The sequence below is a fragment of the Mus musculus genome, chromosome 13, assembly GCF_000001635.26.
Source record: "Mus musculus strain C57BL/6J chromosome 13, GRCm38.p6 C57BL/6J".
Taxonomy (NCBI): Eukaryota; Metazoa; Chordata; class Mammalia; order Rodentia; family Muridae; genus Mus; species Mus musculus.
In genome coordinates, this window is record NC_000079.6 from 56,166,265 (window position 1) to 56,193,676 (window position 27,412).

Sequence of the window (27,412 nt, forward strand, 5' to 3'; positions counted from 1 at the left end):
CTACAATCCAGAATTGGAGGGTTCACCTGTGATCCTAATCTGGAGGCTGGGAGATACAAGTTTCTGATCTGGATCTTGGCATGGAGATCTTGGGACATAGTGGCTATGAATCCCAGGAGACTAAGGCAAGGAGATCTCTGAATTCAAGGTCAGCCTGGGACAAAACAAGTTCCAGATCCAGGCGTGGTGGCACACATCTTTAATCTGGGCCACACCTTCTGCTGGAGACCTACATAAGGACATTGGAAGAAGGAAGATTTGCTCTTGTTCCTTTACCTGCTTGCCTTGTGGGACTGAGCAACTGCTAGATCCTTGGACTTCCATTCACAGCTGACCATTGTTGGGGAGTTGGACTATAGACTGTAAGTCATCATAACAAATTCTCTTACTGTATAGAGACTACCATAAGTTCTGTGACTCTAGAGAACCCTGACTAATACAAGTTTAATAGTAAACTACATTTAGCCATTTACAAGAATCACTAAAGTTTTAGTTGAATTATTAAAGTTATATGAACTTACTTAAATAATCCATATTTAATTCAAAACAAACCATCAAAAGTTATTGCTTCCTAAGCATCTTTGTTGTATCTATATCTTTTAAATTAGTTTTTATTTATCTGTTTATGTGTGCCTGCTTGTTTACATGTGCACCATGCGTGTTAAGTGCCCACAGAGGCTAGAAGAAGGGCATCGGATCCCCTGGAGCTGTAGGTACAGGCACTCATGAGCCAGCTGATTATTGGTGCTGGGAATCCAACCTGTGTCCTTTGCAAGAACAGCAAGTGCTTTTAACTGCTGAGCAACCTCTCTGGCCCTAGTGTCTGTATTCTTGAGAGTATGGAAGGGATGAAGCCGGTGCAATGGGGTGCCTCCTGCCTAGAATTGAAGCAGCAGCTCTCTCACTGAGAAAGGAGGACATGGGAGAGGGAAACAGTGCACACTGGAGGGTGGGGGTGGGCATTTTCTGGCTTTAACAGGATGGTGGTGTGATGCCACAAGGGCTGTTGAGTAGTTCTACACAGACAGCCTGGGTGACCGGCCTGGTGCTACCCTGCTCTTGGTGTGTAGGAGGCTACTGCATCTACGTGGCAATAACCAGTATAGAAAGGTATATGTGCTGGGGCTGAAGAGATGGCTCAGTGGTTAAGAGCATTGACTGCTCTTCCAGAGGTCCTGAAGTTCAAATCCCACCAAACACATAGTGGCTCACAGCCATCTGTAATGGGGCCCGATGAACTCTTCTGGTGTGTGTCTGAGGACAGCTACAGTGTACTCATATAAATAAAAATAAATAAGTCTTTTTTAAAAAGGAAAGGAAAGAAAGGTATGTTCTCCTGCCCCTAGAGCTTTTGTAGGTATGGCTGCAGTATCACATGCGTGCCAGTAGGTGGCAGAGAGGAGGGAGGCTGTGTCTAAGCTCAGTGTTCTGATCTATGAACATCTGAAGCCTAACATTCCCTGAAGAAAGAGAGGGAGGGAGGGAGGGAGGGAGAGAGAGAGAGAGAGAGAGAGAGAGAGAGAGAGAGAGAGAGAGAGAGGGAGAGAGAGAGGGAGAGAGAGAGAATGAGAGAGAAAGGCACATACTTCTCTGAGTCTCTTCCCTGTCATTCAATAATGTCACCTTGTAATGGGGCTCTCAAAACGGACTACAGTGAGAACAATCACACCATGGAAATTGGCAAATGCCGCCATGGGAGCTCTGTACCAGAGAGAGCCAGTTGTTGAGCGGTACAGCTGTTGAGCTGTCCCTGACTGGAGGCTGCTGAAGTGACGTGTGTGCAGCCTAGAGGTCCCTTCCTCCGAAGCATAGTGAGGGCAGCTGTCATCAGGAGGAACCAGTGGCCGGGGCAGTGTCCTGACTTTTCCATATCACAAAGCTGGCTTCTCAGTAGGCTCGCCGCCCTCCCCCCCCCCCCACTCCTCACAGGGTCTCCTCATTCTCAGCTGGGAATGCTTTCTCTTCCTCTAGCTGAGGAGGAGAGAAAATCACAGCTCGTAACTACCCTGTGGTTTTCTGTTACCCAGACTTTTAGGCGGGGGACCTGGAGAGAGAGAGAGAGAGAGAGAGAGAGAGAGAGAGAGAGAGCCGGAGTCGGGGTGGGGGTGGGGGTGGGGGTGGGGGTGGGGAGCCTGAGCAGATGCAGCTTTGAGATGTTTCAACTCAAAAATCTATGTGGTAACTACAGACTCTGCAGGCCCAGGAGAAGTGGAATGTAAAACTGAATGGCAGCCTTCCCTGTTAGCTTCCCGCCTAGGCCTCTAATGAGTGTCCACGGGGGCCATGTTATCCTCAGTAATGAGGCCCAGTGTTGGTTCTGAGCCTCCAGACTCCAGGCTGCTGCCAGTCCTCCTGGGGCAGATCTTGGAGTCCAGGAGCTGTGTGTCTGTTTCTGAATGGTGAAGGGTGGGAGGCAAGCCCTGCCTGGAAACAGCCCTGCTGGCAGATGAGGGATTGTGCTGTGAGGTTCTGCTGGGGGCTGCCGCTGGCTCCTGGGCTCAGTGACTACTTCAGGAGGGAAGCTGTTCGTTATCCACAGCCTGAGCACTTGGCCTTTCATACTCCATTTTTAACTGCCATCCAGCAACAGCTTTATCAAGGCTTCAGCCAGTGTCTGCTGGGCTTGGTCCCTAGAAGCCTGCTCTTACCCAATCAAATTTTTCCTCATAGCTCACCCCACTCTTGCCTTCAGGGCCTTACTGAAGACCGACTGAGAGCCAGGCAGCTGTCAATCATGTCTGAGAGCGTTTCTGCCACATATAGGGTTCTTCTGGTGAGAAGTTCTAGCAACCAGACTACATCATACTGACCCCTATGGAAATGAGGACTTAATGTGCCACAGATAACTGTCCCATTTGAAGGTCCCAGCACTGACGTGGAGCTGGATGGTAGAGGGCTGTTCTCAGTGGGAGCAGTCAGGGGTCTTTCTGGAAGGATCTGATGGCTAACGAGATAGTTGGCACTTAATGCATTGTCCATGCACTAAGTTGCTTTATATGTTGGGTTCCCCCCCCCCCCGACATCTTCACAGAGGTGGGATAGGCACTAACAGTATCCCCGTTTTATAGGTGAGGAGAAGGTGGCATGTGTAATGGAAGCTTCTAGAATCAATGGAGAACAGTGAGGATTTGAGTATTGGTCTTCTTTGGACACCTCTCTCTCTCTCTGCTCTGTGCCATGACTCCCCAGAAGGAGGCCGTCAAAGCAGGGCACTTTAGCATCCAGATAAGAATGCATGAGAGCCAAGCCAGACCACACCTGGCTTTTCTTTGTGTGTTACTAGGCTGTACCATCTGCTTGCCCACAGGTGCTTAGGTGGGAGAGGTTGGCAATGAGGTCCCTATGACTGCCCCCACACACCCTACTTGGTAGCTATCCTAGGGCCTCAACAAGGCTAAGGAAGACTGAGACAGAACACACAGGGCTTGCGTTGGAGTTTGGTTGCCTGCGTGTCTAACGTGTCTCTCCTTTCTCTGCTCTGTGCTGCAGGGACTCAGACCCTTCAGGTAGCCCAGTCTCAGGTTGCTTTGCCCGATGCTTCTGCCAGAGGGAGGTCTATTAGAAGGTGGTGGGATCATGAGAGGCGAGAAACCCAGACATCTCTAACTCTTCTTGCCAACTCAGGAGCCACCTGTGGCCCCAGCTGGCCACCAGCCGTTCCTCCCTCAGAGGCCTCCATTTCCACAAAAGGCCTTCCTGGTTGTTCAGGACAGAGCCTGGTTTCCCTGATACCCCTTCTCTCAGTGGCCACTGAAGTTACAGGGATGCAGCCAGCCGTGGTTGCCATGTCTGTATATGCTAATCTCCGAATTCCACTTCCTGTTTAGATTCTCAGCAGTTCTCCCGTGCTGGGCTCCAATCGCTCAAATTAAAATTCTTTTTGTTGTTGTTGTTTAATACTTGAAACTGGGTTTGTTTGCCTGACTTGGTCCTGGATGATTAAAACCCTCTAAACAAGGATATGTAACAGTGTCCCTGTTTGAGACCGACTCTTTGGAAGACTTCTAGCAATCATGACATCTGAGCTTGCAGAAAAGAAAACCAGAAATGTCAGGCCTGGCTAAGCACTGGCTTCTTGGGTAACCTCTGCTTTTGAAGACCCCCTACCCCCATCCCCCGTCTCCATAGCTTTAAGAGAAGGTAGAGCGAACATCCTGGGCAGGTCTCCTTCCAGGAGGCAGAAAGCTGGACTCCAAGTCTGGAGCATGGGGGCTTCTCTGTGCTGATAGTACGCAGAGGGATTAGGAGGAGAGAGGGAGATCGTCTGTTTCTCTGGAGCCAGGTCCACACGGTGAGTTCCTCGTTCCCTCATGGATGCGATCCTGACTGGGTGTGCCCTTTCTCTGGCTCCTCCTTGCTTCCAAATGTCCAGAGTCGTGCCCTTCACAAAGACTCTCTCTAAGATGGGTTTCTCTCGGGGATGGAGGCCATTTTTCTCCTGGAAATAAATACCAGAAGAACAGGGAGAGGTTGTGGTGGGGTTGAGTTGCAGCCTCTCTGGAGGACAGAACAAGCTCCCTTGCCAAATGGTACTTTAATGTCCTTTTGGTTCACATGCCTTACAGAAGAAAATGATTCTACTCCTCTGCTGCGGCTCACCTGGCTCTCCGTCGCTCACTTGGGCTGCTTCTTTCCCACCGGAGTAAGCGATTGGAAAGCAAAGGTAAGCAGGAACAATTTTTCCCCCTCCGTTTTCCCCCACCCCCAACCCCGGCAGGCTTAATGCCTCGGCCATAAAGCGTTTACAAACTCTAAAGAAAGATAATAACTTCCCTTCTCACGGCCCAGTCGCGGGGAGGTAGTGCATGTTTCCAATAAGCTGGAAATGTAACTCAAATAGTAGGTTTTATTTCACTTTAATCCGCCTGCGAGTTCACGTTAAAGGTAAGAGGAATCAGTCTTGCAATGTGAACCAAGTTCATTAAAATCAGCATCTCCTCCTAGGACTTAACTCCTCCCCCCAAGTCTTGGCTAGATGGATGACCTGGGGCAGTGGAGAGTGACTACAACCCAGAGGCCGTGGGCAGGAGCAGGGGAAGCAGGAGCCAGTGGATGGAGTAGGAGGCAGGTGCCCCAGCTGGTTTGGGGGTGTGGGGGGAAGAGGATGTACATTCAATGAGGCTTGCTTGCTTGCTTGCTTGCTTGTGACACCTCTTGATGGATGGCAACCTGGTTGTGCAGTGGGTAGTTATAGAAATGATTCTCAGGCCGTGTCCTCAGCTCTACCAGACACTAGGAGGACTGAAACTGAGCCCCTCAACTAGGGCTTCCTTTCCACATTTATGGAGCCACTGCTCCCTGGGTGCCCTGGTGGTGCTCCATCAGTGCCTTGGTGGTGCTCCCTCAATGCCCTGGTGGTGCTCCCTTGTTGCCCTGCTGGCAAATTTGACTGTTGCTTCTTTGTGTAGCAATAAGTATTCCTTCAGGTTAAGAACTATCTTGTCCAGATCTCTGGCAGGGTGGTCTCCTGGTGCTCTATGGTCTCAAGCAGGGCTGGTGTGTATAGCTGGCAAGCTTGCAGAGCAAGGTGGGTATTGCTGGTGCATGCTCGAGAAAGGGGGCCAGGGAAAGGATATTTGTCAGGTAACTGGCCTGGTTCCGGGCTAGCCAACTGACTCCTGACAGCCACAGCTAAGGGCCCTTCTCAGGGTCGCCTGGGCATGCCTGTGGCCTTGCCCCTCTTTATTGGAGGCTGAAAGAGCTGGTGAGAGGGAGCTGTCTCCCCTTCTCCATGACAGTCAGTCACCATATAAATGCCCTAAACCTGGGTTCCACTTAAGTTGGGGTACAAAGGCTCAAGGAGGAAGAAAAAGGAAACACTGCCAAGTTCTCCAAAGCCCTGGGCTGCCCACTGAGCAGGAGAGGGAGGGACAACTATCTTTCGAACTCCCATACTCTCCGGTCTCCTGGACCTTAGGGGCTGCTTCCATTGTGGGACTCTGACTGCCGATGCCTGCTTTGTGAAGTCTGCTTCAGACCTTCATTCTCACTCTTGGCCTAACATCCTCTGGCCAGCCCCATCACGGCCACTGGGAGTGCAACAGCCTTGAGAGGATACAGAGACTCAGGCAGGCTGGGAAGAATCACATGTCACTGAAGCCCAGGCCTGTGAGGATAAAATAGCCTCAAAAGGCAGGGCAAGGCAGAAGTTCTGAATTTCCAGACATCGTCCGTCTCCAGATCTGAGGGCTCTGCGGTCCACCTGATCAGAAGGGATTAATTTATCTTATGGCAGGTGTGTTTGCAGCATATGTATATGGGCAATCGAGTCCACAGGACCACAAGTGCTTTACTTGGTCCACTGAACTGGCCAATGCTCACTGACCCTCCTGAACACCTACTGTGTGCCACAGGCACGTTTACATGCAGTGCTTCAGTTTACCTCTACAGGGCCTCTCATGTAGGAAGCACAGGTCCAAAGACCATGGGATGGTGAGTGAGCAATGTGAGTTGTAGCCCAGACAACAGGCTGACCAGAGCCCAGCTTGAAGCTACTGGTGTTTTGTGCATATGAGTGTCTGTGTGTCTGTATGTTCTGTTTGCTTCCATGTGGTCACGCCTGTGGCCACACAGACTGCACTGCTGGGAGGGGGAAAGCCGAGGACATTGTTAGGAGATGGTGAGAGGGGACCCTGCATAGGCAAGAGAAGCCACGTCAAATCCCCAAACCAGAGTCTTGAAGTCAACCTGCAAATTTCAAGGGATAGAGGAGTAGAATAGGGGGCGTGAATCTGGCAGCTCGAGGCTTACACTTTTCAAGGGGAGCAGAGTCTAGCAGAGTTTCCTCTCTTGAGCACTTGACACAAGCCAGGGGCGGTTGGTAACTGAATCACTGGGGAGGGTAGATGCAGGACAGTGAGTGCAAGTCTGCTCTGAGCCACACAGTGAGACTGTCTAAAAAAAAAAAAAAAAAAAAAAAAGAAGGAAGAGAAAGAAGAGGAGGAGGAGAAAGAAATTCTCCTGAGGAGACTTTGTGAAACAAGCCAGATGTTTCCTGGCTCTTCTCCTTCCTGTGTCTGGCCTGTCACCCTCCAGCTTGTTCTTCAGTGTGAGGACCGCACAGACACTTCACCCAAAATCCTCCAACCACACAGTCTCCATGGGGGAAGTACTCTACTCTAGCTCATGGGCCCTTAGCAGGGACGGGGTTGTTGTACCCTCCTGGAGGGGAGAGGGATGGAGAGAGGCAGTCGGCAGCTGTAGTCAGTTCTACAAGTTCTCAGAGGGGCCAGGAGCTGCACCCAGAGAGCCTGGTCCCTTCAGCCTTTGGTGGCCACACACTGTCTCTAAGAGTGTCATCTCAAGCTTTGTCTGTGGGCAGCTGCTCTGTGATAGGCAGACTGGACAGCACTTGAATCCTCCAGGAAACCCGTGCTTCCTTTAGAACTCATCAGCCTGAACTACCGGCAGTTTCTACTCTCCAGAGCCAGGAATGTCTCTTGTTCTACAAACCCAGGTCTTTTAATACAAAGGCAGCTAAAACAAAACAAAACAAAAAAAACAAAACAAAACAAAACAAAACAACCAAAAACCAAAAACCAAACCCTTTTCCTCCCTCCAGGCCCCAAATGAAAATAAAATCCTTAGAGAGTCACAGAGTGTCGAAAGCCCTTGAGCTCTGGAGCCAGATCACTGGGGTTCAAGTCGCCCCAAGATCCAAGTTTGTAATAAGCTTAAGGAGTATATATTTTAGCTTCCCTGTCTTTGGTCTCAGGATAGCAGCCCCCCCCCCTTTTTTTTTAATTCCTTCTGGCACTAGGTGTTTTCCAGGTCCCACTTCCTAAGATACTCTCTGCTGTTCCTGCAGGTTGGAATACTCATCGTCCTGGCTTTCCAGAGGGAGACATCTAGGTCACGGTGGGCTAACTCACTTGCCTGAGGTCACCCAACTCACAGATGAGATGGCCCCGGCTACTGACCTTCTGAATTTTACTGTCCTTACCTGTGGACTATGCTTGAGACCAGTGTCTATCTAGGGGACTGCAAGGAGTGACTAGGCAGTGACAGCTGGCTCCAGCACTCGATGGCCTATTACACTGTGACTCGACCAGGAGAGGGATGAACATATAGAAGTGTTAACATCAGACCCACTCGATGATAGGGCTTAACTCCAAGTGAACAGAGGAGAGGGAAGATAGCAACAGCCATGATAAATAATTAAGCTGTCTGTCCCCGAACGCTTCTCCCTCCTGAGGCAGGCAAGCTGATGGCACGCAGATTCTCCCGGCTTTGTTTATTCCTGGATCCTGAGACTTTGGACATATTGGGTGTGAGGTGGGCACTTGGTGCAAGTTCATTGACAAATGAGGGAGAAAGTACTTTGGGAGTCTTGGGGGGAGGGGGACACGCCACTCACAGTATAGCCAGCACTGTCGCAGGTAGGTAGACACACGTCTTGTGTCTGTGAGCTGAGTGCACACAGTCTGTATTCTGTAGGAGGAGGGGCTTCCCAAGCCCGCATGTATCTTGTCTAGTGTTAGTTTCCTTATGGGGAAGACATGCTCAGCTGGGGAACAGTAATGATCATATGACCTAGGATTTGGGCACAAAGGGGTACGGGGTGGTATATGGCAGTGGTGTTCCAGGTGTTGAGGATATGGATCAGTCTGCTGGCAGCACTGTCCCCTGAGTGTTTGGGGTACTCTAGTGTAGGATCTGGTGGTATGGTGTTTAGCAGAGTCTGTGGGACTCTCCTTCTCTCACATGAGTAAACACCCCCCCCCCCTGCTAGCCTTCTGCTCCCTTCTGAGAAAATTCTCCCATCCTTGCCTACTTAGCTCCTTAACAATCCACCATCACCCCCATTGTCCGTTCAGGAAGGATAGGTACCCCCCTCGTCCCCTGCTCCCCCTTCTTGCTGGCATATGATTTACTCTGAGTGAGGTAACTGCTAGGTTGACTTCTTATACAACCTTGCATCCCAACCATAGAATTAGTTCTGAAAGAGCCCACTTCTCTAGAAAACCATAGACCTTTGACCTCTGGCCAACCAAGGCTCTGGTCCAGAAGGGATAGAGGATGGGAGGAGAGGAGAGGGAACAAGAAGAGGGCAGAGAGGAGGAAGAGAGAGGAGGAGGAGGAAAAGAAATGTCCAAACAGTCCTAGCTTCTAGCCCCCCTTACCCCCACCAAAAGCCCCGAGTTCTACTTGCAACCTTCCCAGAAACGTACGCCTACCTACCTTCCCAATTTCCTCTCACACCTCATCCAGGTTTCCCGCCCCCAAAGCCACATGACAACATGGTATACATGTGGCCCATCTGGGCCTCAGGGGATCCTACTGGGCATGCCAGCATAATGAAATACTTTTAGTTTATTAAACACAGGCTTTCCTAAGCCCTGAGCGCCTGTGGGTATTTGAAAACTGAAGGGAACCCGGAGCTACCTCAAACGTAATTTCTCCCTGTGTCCTTGCATTCCTGTTTCAACCCCATGTTCCTGCCCTTCGGCAGAAGAACATAAAGTAACTCCTCGCCAGACAATGGAGGAAATGGGGGGGGGCACAGAATGCTGGGAGAGGCTTCCAGAACCCCTGGGGGCCTCTAAACGTATATGAAGTTCCCATTACACAGAGCTACGGAGGGCATTTCTCCACCCCATGGGCTGCTCAAAGTTTACAGAATCAGTTCCCTGTGAACATGGCGGCCAGCAGGCTTTACATGTGAACTCTGTGTGTCAACCTCACAGGATATAGCTCTACCATCTCAAACCCTATTTTTGTCAGGTTTGCTCTCAAGCAGCAGGGCTAGTGGGGTGCATTGTCTGAGGGCCCCTTCTGCAACTTTGTTTCTATTGCTTCTTCCGGGCTTGGCAGGGAAGCAGCTGTCTGAGACTGGGAGGGGCTGTGGAGAGACCTCGAGAGTTCATGAGTTGCCTCCCCCAAAACAGGGGGAGTCTCTTTCTTAACAGAGTTTTCCCGGTTCATTCATCTGTCTCCTGAGCCTTGGGTCTGTAAATCAGGGGTGAAGGGCTGAGATGGAAGTAGCAGACAAAGGTCTCAAGGGAGGCTCCCCCCTCTTTGCGGACTAGCATCTGGATGCCAGAGAAGGAGATTCTGTTGATGGTGCCCAAGGGAACCTGCTCCAGGTACCTCAGTGGCAGCCCGTTGACCCACACACAGCTCTTGCGGGTCAGCACCTTGAGGCAGAAGGCCAGCAGACTGCTGCCTTTCTCCAGGTAGGGTTCCAGGGACAAATGGTAGCGAGACAACTGTGGCAGCTGCAGCTGGAGATGGGTGTTCTGTCCTCGCCCAACCAACAGCCGGCTGGCGTCATGTTGCAGCTGCTGTGGGACGTGGGCAAAGGCGACCGGGCCCTGTGTAGGGTGGTACAGGCTCACCTGCAGGACTGTGAGGGGCCTCTCCATAGATCCTGGGAAGAACATGACAAAGACACACTTCTGTAGTTTTCTGAGCCCAGGCAAGCTGCCTACTTAGAGATCTTGGGGCCACATCTTGCTGATGAGGACCATGTGTAAATAGATACAGTTATTCTCCCCAAGCTGGGATGGGGTGGAGGTTGACACTAAACTTGGAATTCCATCTCCCTATACTCCAACAGGACATAACTGCCCATCCTCTCCAAATTGTATTGTTTTATAACACAGGTGTGCCCTTCCTTCTCAGCAAGGAATAAAGCTTACCAGCTTACAGGGTGGCGCCTGATAGTCCACAGGCCATTTGGAGACAGTTTGTCCTTGCTTTATAGGAACAGATGAGCAGACAGGACAGGCTTTCTTGAATCTGGCAGGCATGCAACAAACAAACTCTTGCAGAGTCTTCTTCGAGCCAGGTGTCAATCCAGGTGCTGTGGAGATAGGCCTTTGCTCTTGGGAGCACCGCTCTTGAAGGGAAAGATATGGTGCCTCCAGCTAGGGGGTACATAGCAATGGAAAAGGACCCTGAGTACCCCATGGAAGTAAAAACATCGAGCACCTTCTTGGGGGTGCTTCCAGCGAGCCCAGCACTTGGTTCAGGGGCCCCAACACCAGGTTCAGGGCTTGCCTTTCCTGAACATCTGGGCCACGGTAGCTCCTGGTGGAGACAGTGGACAGAAGGAAAATCTGGCTCACTGAAGACCCTCAGGAGCACCAGTAAATCCACACAAGGTCCTACAGCTCCACCTCCAGGAACTTGTCCTTCAGTGTCCAAGGGGCATGTGGGAAGGCCCCATCCAGGGTCTGCTTGGTCCCTGCCTGGCTTTAAAGAGTAGACACGGTCATATCTACACGCCCCACACCACCTAGGATTTATTGCCACTTTTAGCAAGAACCAAGGGCCGAGTGAGGTTCCACAGTAATTATATTCTTTCTCTAGCACTTGGCTTTGGTCTGCAATATATATATATTTTCTGCTAAGAAGACATGTTCTATCTTAAACTCTGTGGGGAAAACATTGCTCATCTTTCAGGGCCTGGTTCAAATGCTTTCTTCCCTGAGGAAAGTGACCTTGTCTCTGTCCTGTGACATCAACCACAAGGACACCTGGCCAACCCCTAACTTTTCATGTTTGCATTCCCCCAACTCCCAGGCTCCCAGAGTTCCACAGGCTCTTGTCTTCCTCAAGCTCCACTTCTGTCTCCCAGGCATAGGGTATGACCCACCCTGTAGTCCCTATAGCACCAGACCACAGAAAATGTCTGGAGGCATACCTGCTAAAAAAAAAATAGGTAAGGATATACCCACATACAGAAGTCATCTCTCAGCCCAATGAAAATGGGAGCCTAGTTCTTGAAGGCTGTGGGATAGGGAGCCTGTGCTAGTTTGCCAGGCTTTTGCGCTGTTGTTTTTTGAAGGTAGTATATCAATGGGGATATAGTTGGTAGTGGGGCCTTGTCCCCCCATTCCCCCGAGGATACCCTTTCCCCAGCAGACAGATGGATACACCTCAGGCTACTGCCTTCTGACCCTGAAGACCATTTCTTCCTGAGGCAGGATTCAGGTTGAGCCCAGGATGGAGGGCTGGGCACCAGTGCCCTTGGACTTGGTGAGAGTACAGAGTTCATCCTTTACAAAGTCAGTGTCATGGCCCAATGATATTGAAAGTAAACGTGGCCCTGTGGGATCTCTCTCTGAGTGCCGAGCAGTCATGTCTGATGGAAGCAGCACTCCTGCAGAGGCAGACTTGTTTGTCTTGGATCCCAGTTGATTGGGGAGAACAGAAACCCAAACCTCTTAATAGTTACCATGGCTGCTGACAAATGGAAAGGTGCTGGCTCTGGCCAGGGTTCCTCTCCTAGCCTCACCAGCCTCCCTGGGGGTCCTGGTCCCCACGACCTTCACCTACCTTACCTCCGGGGTACACCTGGCACTAACTCTGCAGCTGTGTGATCAGGCAGGACCTGGGCTGGAGGAAGACCTGGGCAGGCAAGCGCGTCCGTGGTTCGGGCGTGCACTGTGTCAGAGAGCACGTCAGCTCTGCCGCTCTTCCTTTTTCCTCTAGGAATGAAATTGAAGTATTATTTTCTCTTGCAGAAGTGGAACCGCTTGCTTGAGTTGTGAAACGGGTGCCTCTCTAGGAGGGGCCTCCGGATGGTACGCTTTCCTGGGTCTCGGTGCTCCAGCCTCTATTATTTCAGCCTCAGAGACCACAGAGTATCAGCTTCTTCTGTCCTCTGAGGGCAGAGAGCTGCTGACAGGGAGTTCCTGGGTTATGAGGTTCCTTCCAACTGTCTGGGGTTGGTCAAGGAAGCCGTACGTAATGGAGGATCTCTAGGGAGTCTCAGAAGAGACTGAGACACAGGGGAAGGGAGCCTGTGGGCACTCATGGGAAGGAACAGGAGCATGTGGGTACTCATGGGAGGGGACAGGAGAGCATGAACACTCATGGGAAGGGACAGTAGTGCATGGGCACTCATGGGAATAGGCCTCATTTATTGCATGCAGAAGGCCACCTGCTGACTTTGTCCCATTTCTCTCCTTAAAATGACATTTAAGATACTGTACTTCTGAATTAACCTGCTTGGCATAAGACAGACCTTGGATGAGATCTCCGGAGTACAATTGCCTACCTTTTTTTTTTTTTTTTTAGTTTTTATTTATTTATTTATTTATTTATTTATTTATTTATTTATTATTGTATGTAAGAACACTGTAGCTGACTTCAGACACACCAGAAGAGGGTGTCAAATCTCATTATGGGTGGCTGTGAGCCACCATGTGGTTGCTGGGAATTGAACTCAGGACCTTCCGAAGAGCAGTTGGTGCTCTTAACCACTGAGTCATCTCTCCAGCCTCCTACCTTCTTTATTTTCTGATCCCATTGCCTTTTTTTCCCTCAGGATCCTGTCACTGAAGAGTGACTTGCTGGCCCAGCTCAATGAAACAATGATGACATCTTAAGATGGGCTTCATTGTATATATTCTATATGTATTTAAAATACATAAACACTTATGTATGTATTATTAAAGCCAATCTAGGTGGAATGGTTACATATAGTTACAGAGTTTCAAATTCCTTTCCATTGTCCAGGATGCAAGGACATAAACTGCTGCTAGACATAATAATGTAAGGACACGTGCTCTGATTTCATGTATAATCGCTAAAAGAATAATAATGTCTCTGTAATATCAAGCTAATAGATGGAGAATGGGACAAAAAGCAGTTTCAATGAAGGCTGTGTGTGCTTAGAAAGGCCAGCAGAATAAGGAGGACACATACGCAGGTGGAACAAGGATAGCCCAATCCTGGCCTACAGTTGGGTTGGGTAGAACGAGAGAGGGGACCATCATGCATTGCTTTCCCTGAGCAGAGACTCACTCATTCCAGAGGTTCTCCCGCTGTCTGCTTTCAGGAGGATTTGCTGATGTGCTGAGTCCTCCAGCACAGTGCCTTCGAGGCTCAGAGGCTGCTTGCTCTTCAGGGGAGCTCGGAGACCCAGCTATTCCCCAGTCTACCCTAGAGTCAGTGATTTCATCACTGACTCCAAAGCTCAGAGGTGACTTACCAGGGTCACATAATCAATCTCCGGCACAACCAGGTGAGGACCCCGGTGGACTGATCCCCAGTCCCCAAGGCCTGCCCATAGTGGAATTCCTTGTTTGCTGGGCCACAGAGTCCCTCTAGGCCATGCTTTGGGGATAGTCTTCTGGGTCTGGGATGAGGGGAGTTCTTACTCTGTCATCAATGATTCGGGCTAGGTGGGAATGAGCCAGGCTGCCTCTCAGAGCCACTGATGGCTGGGAACAGGGTGCTTTTAAGAGGCATTTAGCTCAATGGATGGATGGATGTGGCTTTAGAACCTCCACCTGCCCTTTCTGCACCCTTCCCCCACCACCTGTGCCCAGGTCCTCCTGGCATTGAAAGAGGAGGAGTAAAACAGGGTGACAATAGTAGCCCAAGAAGTGGCTCCAGCCCAAGGAGTAGCTCCAAGGATGTTGCAGGCTTACTGATGGCCTGGGAGGATGAAAAGCCATGTGTAGGTTGAACAGCTGGATAGGACCTCAGGCTCATTGCCAGTGCTGTATCCTACTCCATGAAAACAGCCACTGTTAGCATTTCTTCTAGGCTCTGCCTCACAGTTACCTGGCAACAGCCAGGTGTGCCTGACTCACTATAAAAGGGGCTGTTTGCCCCCTCCTCTCTTGCTCTCTTCCCTCTGTCCCCTCTCTCCCCATTTCCCTCCCCTCCCCTCTTCACATGTTCATGGCTGGTCTCTATTCCTCTTCTCTCTCTCTCTCTCTCTCTCTCTCTGCCCCCCCCTTTCTCTGCCTCTACTACCCCCTCAACTCCCCTCCCCATGCCCTAAATAAACTCTATTCCATACTCTATGGATGGTACCTTAGGGGGAAGGGATGCCTCACATAGGTCTGCAGGCACCCCTCCCACCTCACCATACCTCACTCTACCAAACATATCCCTGGCTTCTTTTTCTTTTATAAAACACAAAAGCCACAACCTCAGATGGATGGATGGATGGATGGATGGATGGATGGATGAGTCAAAGCCCAAGAGCCACAGTGAGGTGCCTCAGGGACTGACTGCATACACAGAGCTGGGTGAGTCTGTTGCACAGAAGGGCACGTCTTCTGAGTCTTTGCCTACACAGGTCTCTCAAGCCTGAAGACAGCCAAGCCCTTCTTTCCAGAGGAGCTCCATCTCAGTGTTCCCCATGTCTACTGGCCTTCTAGTTTACACAATAGCTCAGTGATGATCACTGCTTCTCTGACTGCAGAGCTGGGCCAGATGTGGGCCTCTGCCACTCCTCTGAGTGTCTCTCTTGCAGATGGAACACCCTCTGCCCACCACCCTGCTACAGTCACGCCTCAACAAGAGTGTGGGCATAAGACACAAGTTTACAGTTCCTGCCATGCAGAAACTGGGCTAAGAACGTTTCCCATGGAGGAAGGGAAGTGAAACACGCAGGGGACTCATCTGGCAAGGGGAAGTTCTGCCCAGGGTCCGTCTCTGGATGTAATGGGAACTCGGGCTGGTGTGGAGAGGCAATGCTTACTGTCAGCATTTTAGGCGGAAGGTGGGAGCCACGTGGGTAGGAAAAGAAAGTCAGGAGAAACAGAAGGACAACCTCCTGCCCTTGCTCAGAAGGTCCCTCTGACGACTGGCTGTTGGGTATCTAGCACTGGAGTCCAGTGGAGTCCAAAGGGCGGTTGTTTGAGTGAGATGAGCCTATCCGGGACCAGTTGGAGAGGCCAGAGACTAACAACCATTTTTCTCAGACCTTCCCCTCAGCAGCCCATTCCCAGGCACACTTGTGTCTGAGGTTTGCTCGTTCAAGTAACCATTGTGTGACCTCAAGTCAGGCACCCTATCCGGACCTCAGTTTCCTGCAGTCAGACAGGCGAAGTGGGTGCAGTCTGGGGTACTAAATGAGATGTGTCAACGTGCCTAACAGCAAGGTCTGCTGACTCAGTTTCTGCAGGACCTTGGGCTGAAGGTCCAGAATATACCTGAGGGGAGGAGCTTTTAGAAGAGACTCGTACAGGCAAACCTTACATTCTTAAGGAGCCCCAATCTGGGCTTCAAACAAGATAGTTTGGGAGTAGAATCCCCACCATGTGGGAGCTTCACATAAGTTCCATTTTAATCGTAATGAAGTAAATACACCATTCCAGAAAGTCTCTGCTTCCTCGCTGGGAAAGGCATCCCTGCTACCCATCTTACAGATGAGCAAACTGAGGCTGGAGCAGTCAGGTGACTTGTTAAAGGCCCTATACCTGGGATGGGCATCGGGCCACACTAGAGCCTGGTCCGTAAGGCTCCTGAACCTTACTAAGCTGCTTGTGCACTCTGGGATTCAGCTGCCTAGCCAACTAGCCACTCAGCTAAGAAGCCCTGCTTCTGACTCCCCAGCCAATTTGGATGCCCTGATGTGTCTTGAGGGCCTGCAGCAGCACCCTTAACCAGCGACCTGCTTTTCAACACTGAAGAGAGAGAACAGTAACAAAGTATAGGAGAGCCACTCTTCCGGTGGCGGCCGTCCTAATCAGGCCTCTGCAGCTAAGTCCCAGACAAAACCAACTTGGGGAAGGAAATGATTTATGTCAACTTACTTTCCCAGGGAATAGCCAATCACTGAGGGAAGTCAGGGCAGGACCTGAAGCACGAGCAATGGAGGAATGCTTCTTATTGGCTTGCTCTCCATGGCTTGCTCAGCTGCCTTTCTTACACAACCAAGGACCAGGGATAGCATCACTCACAGTGGTCCTGCCCCACCCCTCCGACCGACTTGCCTACAGGCCAATCTAACTGGACACAATTCTTCTTTCCAGGTGGCTCAAGTTCTGTCAAGTTGGAAAAACACGAGGAGAGAGCCCTGGTTGGTTGGCTCCAGGTGTCCTGGATCTCAGGGGAGATCCCTCACAGGCTGGAGTGAGTTCAGAGGTAAAGCAGGGCCCAGAGCATCGGGCCAAGGAGAGCAATGGTCACAGGCATTGGAGAGAGGACACAGGGAATGGGAATGATCATGCAGCTTCCCTCCAACAGAGCAAGGGTGAAAAACCAGGTTTGCTCCTTTCGCTGTAGAATGGGGTAAGTTGATCTGTCCATTGAGGGGAAACTTGGGGGGACATGTAGCCAAGCCTTGGCCCTGGCCATCCCCGTGGGGCTGAGCATTGTTGTTCTATGATTAAGACAACACTCCCTGTCCCTACCATCCCTCAGAGAAGAACAAGTGTTTGTGACTCACAGTGACTGTGACTCCAACGTGGGGGAGCTCTCTGACTTCTGTGACCAAAATACATGAGAGATAACTTACAGGAGGAAAAGTCTGTTTGGGCTGCAGTTTTGTTAAATTTCAGCCTGTGGTCATCTGGCGTTTAGACCTAGGGCAAAGCAGAATCATCGGGACTAGGACAGAAGGGTGTGGTAGAGAAAAGGGGGGAAGGGAAAGGGAAGCGCTAAGCGCAAGACAGACCTACAAAGCCACGCTCCTCCTGCTGCATCCTCCAACCAGGCTCCACTTTCTGCTAGGCCAGCCCGCTATGAACTCATCCATGAGGTTAGCACCCTCAAGGTCCATTCTCGGTCATTACTGCCGCTATCTAGGGACTAAGACTCCACAAGGAGCCTTTGGGAGACTCTTCATATTTAAACAAGCAGCCACCAGGAAGGTTTGAAGAGTTGGTACATTTCTGGATGTGGAGTGGGGCCCTGGTGGCGTGTGGGTGGGACACAGGTTCCTCTTCTCTAACTGGTTCTGCCCTTCCCTGTCCCCTGCCCTTGTGTAACAGTAACCACAGCATATTTGAATTTCAAAATACTCAAACAGTGATTTCTTACTAAATTCTGTGTCTTAGCTCAATCCCTACAGCAGAGATGATTCCATTATTTATTTATCTTTTGTTACAAATGAAAACTGAAGCTCCGCTAAGCTTGTGTCTGGCTAAGCTTGTGTCTGGCTAAGGTGGTGTCTTGCTCTGGACCCTATAGTAGATAGCAGAGCTGTCTCTCAATCTCAGATGTGACCTCCAAATCTTTACCTCTAACTCCTGTGTCAACCCAAGGGGCAGGCTCCTCACTGACTGTGGGGAGGGGAGGAGACTCAGTCAAGCTGAAACCAGCTCTGTGGTCCCCTGGCCTAAATCCTGAAGATGGCTACCACATGGCCTATCCTGCTTCCTGCTCCTTGCCTTCCCAGAGCACTGGGCCTCCTTGTAGTTGCAGACAGGCTAGCATCCACCTGCAGAGGAGCCAGATTGGTGGGAAGAGGGAACTGTTGTAGTGATGGGCCAGGCTTCTTCCCCTATTCTAGGGCTCCCTATTAGACACAACGACATCACTGTTCCCCATTCTTGCACGAGATTTACTGATGCTAAATTTAACAACGCCTGGAACCTTGATCAATACCTGGGGTAAGATCAGGCCACACAGAGCTGGTTCCCTTAAACCCATCATTTTAGCTCACATGTTTGCCTTCTTTTGTCTGTTTGTCCTGGTTGTCTCTCAGGTTACCTACAAGCAGGGACTTGCAGGAGGAGGGGGAGAGGAGGAGGAGGAGAAGGGGAGAGGAGGAGGAGGAAGAAGAGGAAGAGGAAGAGGAGGAGGAGGAGGAGGAGGAGGAGGAGGAGGAGGAGGAAGAGGCCACTTCCCAATGCCCTGGCTTACATGCCTCTCCTTTCCACAGCATCCAGAAGAACAAGGAGCCATAGGGCAAGAAGGGAACCAATGTAGGGCTATCATGGGCTAAAGAATGGAGAGGTATTTGGCTCATGGTTCAAGAGACTTGAAGTCCAGTAGCCGGATACATACTCCTGGTAGGCACATACATGTTTTATCCTTACATGGGTGGGCAGGTGAGCATGCCAGAGCCAAAATGAGGGCCACATTTCATCCTTTTCCCAAAATCCACTCCTGAGATAGGTGTCCCATGCACAGATTCTTTAATTGGTCTCCTCTTTGTATATTGAATCAGGCCTCTCACTGGAACCCAGAACTTGCCAAATCGGCTGGTCTAGCTAGCGACTTTGCCCTGGGAACCCTTTGTCTCTTTCTGGGTACTGAGTTGCAGGTGGCCCACCACACCCACCCCATATTTACATGGAATTCAAACTCATGCCCTCAGCTTCTTGCAGTTGTGCACCAAGTGCCCCCTCACCCACAGAGCCTGCTCACAGCATGGGTCATCTCTCATAGGTCTCGATTCTAACACCTTCACAGTGGCCGCTGCGTTTCACACACCCTGCCTGGGAGGCCAGGCTCTGCTGTGCTGGTCTAGGCATGAGCAGACATCCCTTCTCCGACAACCGACCAAAGAACAGCTCCAGCCAAATCCACCTTGGTGGGCCAATGAATCTAATAGCCCTGCTCACTTAGAGGTGTGGGACGATCCCCAAATTTCCCATCCAGTATCAGTAATGATGTCCTAAAATCTGCACAGATGACTTCCCTCTGGTTAACTTCCATTTTCTATATACTTGTAGTGCCTCCAACCCTCTTCAGTTACATTGACTGTGTCAGCCCCGCAAGAGTCTACACAGCTGGCTGTGGAGCCAGGAAGGAGTGAATTCTGCACTCTCAGCCACATGGGAACATTGGCAGACTCCATCTTGTGGGATCACTTGTGGTAAGGAAGCTGCTCTGCTTTCAGGATGGTGATGGCCCTGTCATTGACAGGGGACAGAGTGTCAAAATGGCCATGGATTTGGCCCTCTGGGTTTTAGTTTCCTCAACCTTAGAACAGGAATAAATTACACCTGCACAGCCTTCCTTGCCTCCACCTCCAACATCTTCTTTAGTCCTATTGGCCTAAAGGAGTAGAACAGGCTCTCTTTCTTTTTCACTTAAAAATTTCATATCAAGGGGCTGGAGAGATGGCTACAGTTAAGAACACTGACTGCTTTTCCAGAGGTCTTGAGTTAAATTCCCAGCAACCACGTGGTGGCTCACAACCATCTGTAATGGGATCTGATGCCCTCTTCTGGTGTGTCTGAAGACAGTGACAATGTATATATATATAAAATAGTTTTTTAAAAATTTCCACATCAAAGGGTTAGGGAGAAAGCTCAGTTGGTAAAGCACTCACTGCAGAAGCCTGGGGTCTCGACTCAACCCCCAGCACCCACATAAAACAACCACCACCACCACCACCACCACCACCACCACAACAACAACAAAACCCCAAAACCAGGAAACAACTGGACCTAGTAGCACGTGCTTGTGATGCCACTGCTGGAGAGGATTGGATTCCTGGGGCTCGCTGGCCAGCTATGGCAGCCTACTTGGTGTGCTCCAGGCCAATGAAAGAACCTGTTTCAAAATTAAAGGAGAACAGCATCTGGGGAGTGACAGGCAAGGTGCTGTGCTCGTGCACACACACACACACACACACACACACACACACACGCTTACATATGTGCATGCATGTACATACACATGTATATATATACACATATGCACACACAAATATATATATGCACATAGACATACATACATGAACACACATATACAAACACACATGCACACACAAGAATAAAACACACATGCACACATACATGCACACACATATACACAAATACATATGCACACACATGCACATATATACAAACATACACACATGTGTATATATATACATACATGCAACATACATGTAGACACATGTACATACATACACATATACACATATATGCATGCACAAACATACATATACACACACCAGTACACACACACAAACATACACACAAACTTCTCTTAAAAGCATGGGTTTCTCTAAAGGCTGAAGCTGTCCAGGAAAGATGACCTCACCAATGTGATACATGGTTCCACATGACCTTTCTGTATCCATTGTGAGATGAAGCCCAGCATAAATATCATTTATGATGAGGGAATAAAGAGTATCTGAAAACTGTGTGTCTTCAAAGGCAAATTTTTCATGTGCTATGAAAAACAAACAGAAAACTCTTTCTATGGATGTATAGCTTATTTCCATTGCTTAAAGTACTGTGTGAGCTGAAAGCAAGAAGAAGGAAGCAGCCTCTTGCTAAGAGTAAATTATCTGCACATGCAGTCATCTTAACCATGCTGAAGTGGTACTGTCCCATTTTTGTTTCTATTTTTATCTTTATCTTTATCTTTGTGATAAAGTCCTTTGGCAAAAGCATCATAGGGCAGGAGGGGATTATTTAACTCACAGTGCTAAGTTACTCTCTGTCACAATAGGGAAGCCAATGCAGGGACACAAAGCAGGCAGTCACAGCACACCCAGTGACCAGCAGAGAGAGCTGAATGCACGCATGTGTAATACATTTTCTGCAGGCCTACGCAGTCCAGGACCCAAATTCAGGGAATGGTGCCGCCCAAAGTGGGCTGGGTCTTCTCACATCAATTAACATAAGAGAGTCAATTCCTCAGAAACTCTCTCCCCCAGTGATTCTGGATTGTGTCAAGATGACAGTTACAACCAACAACCCAGTTACTAAGATCATTTAAGCTATTGTGTGAAGGAACCATTTCTAGAATCTTTTCCATTAACTCATTAAACAAACCTTCCCATGTCTTTCTCCTCCCTTGGCCACCACCTTCCTACTTTGTCTCTATGAGTTTGGCTACTCTAGATGAACTTCCAAGATCTGGACTCATGCAGATTCATTTTTCTGTGATTGGCTTATCTTACCTGACAGAGTGTGCTTAACGCCTATCTATGTGGTAGCCTGTGTTAGAATTTCATTCTTTTTTGTGGTTGAATAATATTCCCTTGTATGCAATTATCAGTTTTGCTTATCCACTCCTCTGCCAGTGAATGCTTGGATTGCTTCCATCTTGGGTATCGTGGGTCCATGCTGATATGAACATGCTGGGTCAGGGGAATGCATATATGTTTGAGTCCTTGCCTTTGCTCATTTGGGTATGCATCTGTTACGGTTTGACAATGAAATGTCTCCCAACTGGCTCATGGGTTTTTGATTGTTTGTTTGTTTTTAACATCAGGCTTCCAGCTGACTAGAAGGAAGTAGGCCACTGGGTCATTGGGGTGTCTTGTCTGACTCCTGGCTCTTATGTTCTCTGCTGTTTTGTTTTGTTTTGTTTTGTTTTGTTTTGTTTTTCGAGACAGGGTTTCTCTGTGTCGCTCTGGCTGTCCTGGAACTCATTTTGTAGACCAGGCTGGCCTCGAACTCAGAAATCCACCTGCTTTCTATATGGCATCAAGTGAACAACAGCCTGTACTACATGCCTCCACCACTGTTACATTTCACCTGAGCTCACCGTCAAGCAGCTGTGGACCAATCCTTCAGAAACCATACCCAACATACACCCTGTCTTAGTTAGGGTTTTACTGCTGTGGACAGACACCATGACCAAGGCAAGTCTTGTTTTGTTTTGTTTTTTTGAGACAGGGTTTCTCTGTGTAGCCCTGGCTGTCCTGCAACTCACTCTGTAGACCAGGCTGGCCTCGAACTCAGAAATCCTCCTGCCTCTGCCTCCCAAGTGCTGGGATTAAAGGTATTCACCACCATGCCCAGCCCCTCAAGGCAAGTCTTATAAAGGACAACATTTAATTGGGGGTGGCTTACAGGATCAGAGGTTCAGTCCATTATCATCAAGGTTGGAACATGGCAGCATCCAGGCAGGCATGGTGCAGGGATGCTGAGAGTTCTACATCTTCATCTGAAGGCTGCTAGCAGAATACTGGCTTCTAGACAGCTAGGATGAGGGTCTTAAAACCCACACCCACAGTGACTGACACAACTACTCCAACAAGGCCACACTTTCTAATAGTGCCACATCCTGGGCCAAGCATATACAAACCATCACACACTAAGTCTCTAAGTTGGTGACTACCAAGAAATAGAAATTACCACTCAGGCTTTATTTCTAAATTTCTTAGGACTTGCCACGCTGTTCTCCATGGCCACTTCACCAACTCACATTCTTGCCATTACACCTCAAGGGCTGTGGTTTCTCTACATCCCCACTGATAACTGGCATTTTCTGTTTTTGATAGCTAAGGGGTAATATTTGTGTCTCTCTGCTGATGAGTGCTGTTCAATGTTATGAACATTGACCACGTTTGTAAACATCTTTGGAGAAACAGCAACTCAAAGCTCTTAAGGTCTTTTTTTTTTTTTTTTTTTGGTGTGTTTTGTTTTGTTTACTGTGGTTGGGTTGCAAGGACTCTATGTATGCTCTGTATCCTGGCCCTTTATCAGAGACGCGTTTCACAAATGTGTTCTCACCTTCTGCAGGTTGCCTTCTCATTTCACAAGGGCTTTTTAGTTTTCGTGTGAGTGTTCTATGTGGTCTATGTGCTCTCGTGGCTGTGCACATGTGTGCCTGTGGGTTGTATTGGTGTGCTCATGGGGTTGGAGGTCAGAGGTTGATGTTGGATGGATTATTCTTCACTCTATTTTGTTTTGTTTTTTTTAATCAGTGTCTCTCGTTGAACTGGTTGACACAGCAGGGACACCTTCATAATTCAATTACTTTTCCTTCTCCTGCTGACCTGCTAGGGATCTAAAATTTTTTAATGGAGCCAAAGTCTGCCGTCAAGAATGTGCTGGCTCACAGATATGCTCTGTGGAGAATCACCACATTCAGTGCTTTTGATTTTTTTTTTTTTTTTTTTTTTAGAAAAAAGATTTATTTTATGTGTAGTGGCATGTATGTATTCCCCATTCATGCAGTACCTGTGGAGGCCAGAAGAGGGCGCCTGGTCATCTGAAGCTGAAGTTAAATATGGCTGTGAGCTGCCGTGTGGGTGCTGGGAATTGAATCCAGGTCCTCTGGAAGAGCAACCAGTGCTCTTAACAGTCGAGTCACCTCCCCCAGCAGGTCATAGTTCACAATATCTGAAAACAAAAAGGAGAGAGAAAAGCGTCCCTCATATCTGTCCTGGCTGCAGGAATGAATGCAGCCATCCAGGAACTCAGCCACAGCCAGGCACGCAGGCATGACTCCCTGTTCTCATCACAGCTCCTCAGTCCTGGGCACTGTCACTCCCAACTTGGTGACAGTGTCCTTAAGAGCAACTGTTCTCATTCCCCAGTGGGGTTCTCATGCTTAACGTTTTGCTTTCTTCCACCCATCTATTTCAGAAGCCTTTCTCACGCCACAGCAGCATCCCTAGCTCCCATGATGCTCCTCACCTGCATCACCTGCATCTTCCCTCTGAACCCGGTGTCACGGCAAATATGTCTTTCTCACATGGCCACTAATATAAAAAGTGTTTTCCTCCTCCTTCAGTCCCAGGGGGAGCTGGATCCCCGAAATGAGGCCGTGATGGGAAGATGAGAAATCCGGCTTGCTGAGTGAGCCCTCCGAGTGGTTTTCCAGGAGCTCTGTGGGACCGCAAACCTCCTGAGCTATAAATCGCTAGCCCAGCCCAGTGAAGTTGTCATCCAGTGGCTTGCCCACTGACATGGCTGGTTTCTTTCTGGTTGCTCTCGACCCCCACGTGCCCCTGCTGTGCCATTTGCTGAAGGCTTACTTCAGGACCAGCAACTACTGGTACTCTCTTGGCTGCTGTTGGCCACCGGGTCCAGAGCGTAAACACAAAACTCCGCTGTGGGTCTCTCTGCAGCACAGACTCATCTTGCAGAGCTTCGGTGGTTTTAGGTGAGACCCAGGGCAAGCTTTCTATCTGCAGGTTTGCTTCTAACACCTTTAAATACAGCCTTCAGCTGTTGGTTCTTGGCGGGCATTCAGTGCAAACCCCTGTTCTGCCTGGCAATGTAGAGACTCTGGGTGAAATGCCGACAGCAAGACTTGGCAAGTGTTACGTATAATTTGGCTTTTCTTCCTGTCACCTGTGTGCCCCTAACCCAAACACAACCATATAAGGTTTGAAGACAAATGGGGTTTGGAGAATCAAATTTTCCCCTTATCTCTGATATTTACATATAGTTTTAGGCATCATTTAACGGGAGGGCCACGGACTGAGGGATGTTTGGTAGTGAATGTTATGTGGACATCAGAAGGTGCTGGAAGAAGCTAAGACCCAGCTTCATTAGATAATAAAACTTTATGGGCGTGGTCTCTCTGTCATTCAAATGTTGGTCTATGATAACAAAGGAGGACCCTATTAAGCATAGGAAGGCATATGGTTTTGAGTGCTAGGGGCAATCTTTGTGTGCTCAAACCGTATTTATTTATAGTTTTTAAGGGCAAGAGGCTAAAGGGGGAAAGGTTTCTTTACTCCCCAACTCAGTCCCTCCTCCTACCAAACCAGAAGCTCATGAACAAACCCACAACCTTGACTCTTTCAGAACCTACACTGCCCCCTAGTGCCAGCAACTCGGTTCATCTGAGCTTCAGGTGGGGTGCCGCCTGAGGCATGTCAGTAATAACCAGGTCCCCCTTCTTGCCTTCCATCTTCACTTGACACCTGCTAGGACCTTTAGATTCTTTAGACATAATAGGAGTGCTCCCTTATCTGCCTCAAGTCAGCTCATCAGTGATGGAGCCAGCTGTGGACCAGCACAGACAGATGCCCTTTGGCTCACCTTCATTCTCTCCCCCAAAGCTTGAGGCTGGGACTTGGCACTCTGTTTCCTCACCTTTGTCTGCATCAATCACCAACTGAGTCTAGTGAACTTGTCACCCACTGGTGGCCCCTGTAGACTCAGTGCTAGTGAACTTGTCACCCACTGGTGGCCCCTGTAGACTCAGTGCTAGTGAACTTGTCACCCACTGGTGGCCCCTGTAGACTCAGTGCTAGTGAACTTGTCACCCACTGGTGGCCCCTGTAGACTCAGTGCTAGATAGATCCTTAGTTCTGGAGTCAGGAACCTTAGTTCTGTGATTTCTGCCCTCTCCCAAAGGCCCCTGCAGATCCAGATCTCTCCCAGCCTCAGATCCTGCCCAGCCACCTTCAGCCTCTGACCTCATTCACTGGTTAGATCCACCAACTAACCATGAACTCCAAATCCTCAAACACCATAGTCACTTACAGGACTAAGTTGGCCTCTTTTTCATCTATTTCCCTGTCTAATACCACCCGAGTCTCCATTTCCAATCAAGCCATTAGATGCCTATGTATCCCTGATCTCCTCCTGCTTTAGAATCTGTTAGAGTCCAAGAATCACTGAAAGAAGACCCCAGACTCAAATGATACGCAAGAGCAAAGACCATTTATTCTGCATAAATTACTGGTATGCAGGGGTCAACCATTCATTAAAATCTCGATGTCCTAAGGAGCTTGCAGGCCCTCGTTTTATACACACCTAGGGGCATTTCCCAGAAGGATTAGCTAACCTCTAATATGATTGGTAGGGAGCAAAACAGTGATGTTAGAACAATTTTGATTGGTCGCTGTGTTAGTTTCACTGTATTTGGTGAGATCTTGAAGAGTTTCCATGACCATCTCTGTTCCAGCCTTGTGATCTCCCCCATCTAGGTGCCCCAGGAGCTGACTCAGCTCTGAAGCTCTCCTCCCAAGTTCAGGGTCATCATTGGCAAAGGTCAAATGTCATTGGCTCCCCCTCAGAAGCCCAATCTTCTTCCTGGGGAATTGAAAATTTTAATTCCTGAGGTTTCTGGACTTCTCAAATCTATTAGTTGCATATAGAGTGAAACATATTTTTTTACTTATTATTTGACTTCTTTCTATCCTATTTATCTTCTGCTATTTATCTTTCTGAATTTCATAGGAAATTCCTTCATTTGGTAGCCCAATGTATACTCCTCGAGGGCCTATTATGTGCTGAACGCATTGTATGTTCCTGTGGATACAATAGGAAACTCGTGAACCACTGAATTTGTGTCTGGTCATGTTCCTGTGTCTGCTGTTACAAACAGCTGCAAACTAAACTACAGTCCTAGAAGCCAGAACTCAGCATCTCAGGTTGAAACCAAAGTGTCAGCAGAGTTATATGCCCAACTCATGCCTCTTTCAACTGAGAGAGGTTTCTGGCATTTCTTGGCTTGTAGGCATACCAATCTTCAAGCCTTCTACCTCATCAGCTCTCTGCTGATCTTCACACAACCTTTTCCATGTATGTGAGATGTCTTTTCAAATTCCCATCTTAGTAATGCCCATGGATACCTTTAGTTTCCAAACAGCTGATCAAGGATCACCTCCATATGGTTTGAACACCTCGTTTGCCATCGGTAGCAGTTCTTGCTTCCTGATGAGGGATGTCTTTGGGACCATCAGTCAGCCTGGCACTGTAAGGAAGTCATCCTTCCAGAAGCCTGCTATCTTAAGAGTTTCTACTGCTGTGGTAAAACATGAACACCATGACGAAAAGCGACCGGGGAGAAGGCATTTACTTCAGCTTGTAACTCTCAGGCTGTATTCCACCAATGAGGGAAGGCAAGGTGCTACGCTCTCCGGTCGAGTCAACTGGACAAGCCGAAAGGCTTAAAAGTCACTCATGAGGCAAAAGAGTTTCAAGGAAGCTCTCCTCCTGGAGTCTAGTGTTCTCTACCCATATATTAATTTTTCATTCCCGAGTTCCATTACCGCGCTAGTCTAGAGTATGGATCCATGTGCTCTCTTTCAGTATTTTCCTATTATAAGTGCTTT

The 27,412-nt window shown here is 49.1% G+C and overlaps 1 protein-coding gene, 1 long non-coding RNA gene and 1 pseudogene across 12 annotated transcripts; 2 read left to right on the top strand and 1 right to left on the bottom strand.

Moving 5' to 3' along the window:
* Positions 1-335: 335 nt before the first annotated feature.
* On the top strand, positions 336-27,280 carry Gm31657. Of its 8 annotated transcripts, none has more exons than XR_382472.1 (8): positions 336-362; positions 4,566-4,663; positions 13,790-13,975; positions 14,887-14,993; positions 16,725-16,983; positions 18,578-18,707; positions 19,374-19,516; positions 23,982-24,930. It is a non-coding gene; the product is annotated as a predicted gene, 31657 (long non-coding RNA). The 8 variants fall into 8 exon arrangements; XR_382471.2 differs by lacking the exon at positions 336-362 and adding an exon at positions 3,051-4,291; XR_382479.3 differs by lacking the exon at positions 336-362 and adding an exon at positions 26,535-27,280 and having other exon boundaries at positions 4,330-4,663; positions 23,982-24,501.
* Gm25148 lies at positions 1,336-1,458 on the top strand (annotated as a pseudogene).
* Positions 7,439-12,738, bottom strand: Tifab (TRAF-interacting protein with forkhead-associated domain, family member B). 4 transcript variants are annotated; one of them, NM_145976.4, is made up of 3 exons: positions 12,283-12,621; positions 10,641-10,804; positions 7,439-10,369 (listed from the first exon to the last, which is right to left on the bottom strand). In NM_145976.4, the coding sequence occupies exon 3, from the start codon at positions 10,362-10,364 to the stop codon at positions 9,921-9,923; it is 444 nt and encodes a 147-aa protein (NP_666088.1). In that variant the 5' UTR covers positions 10,365-10,369; positions 10,641-10,804; positions 12,283-12,621; the 3' UTR covers positions 7,439-9,920. The 4 variants fall into 4 exon arrangements, with proteins under 4 accessions (NP_666088.1, NP_001162086.1, XP_006517268.1 ...); NM_001168615.1 differs by having other exon boundaries at positions 10,641-10,868; XM_006517205.4 differs by having other exon boundaries at positions 8,219-10,369; positions 12,288-12,738.
* Positions 27,281-27,412: the final 132 nt, after the last annotated feature.

Excerpts from the sequence above, each read along its gene's own strand:
- Tifab (NM_145976.4), bottom strand. The coding sequence starts at position 10,364 with ATGGAGAGGCCCCTCACAGTCCTGCAGGTGAGCCTGTACCACCCTACA.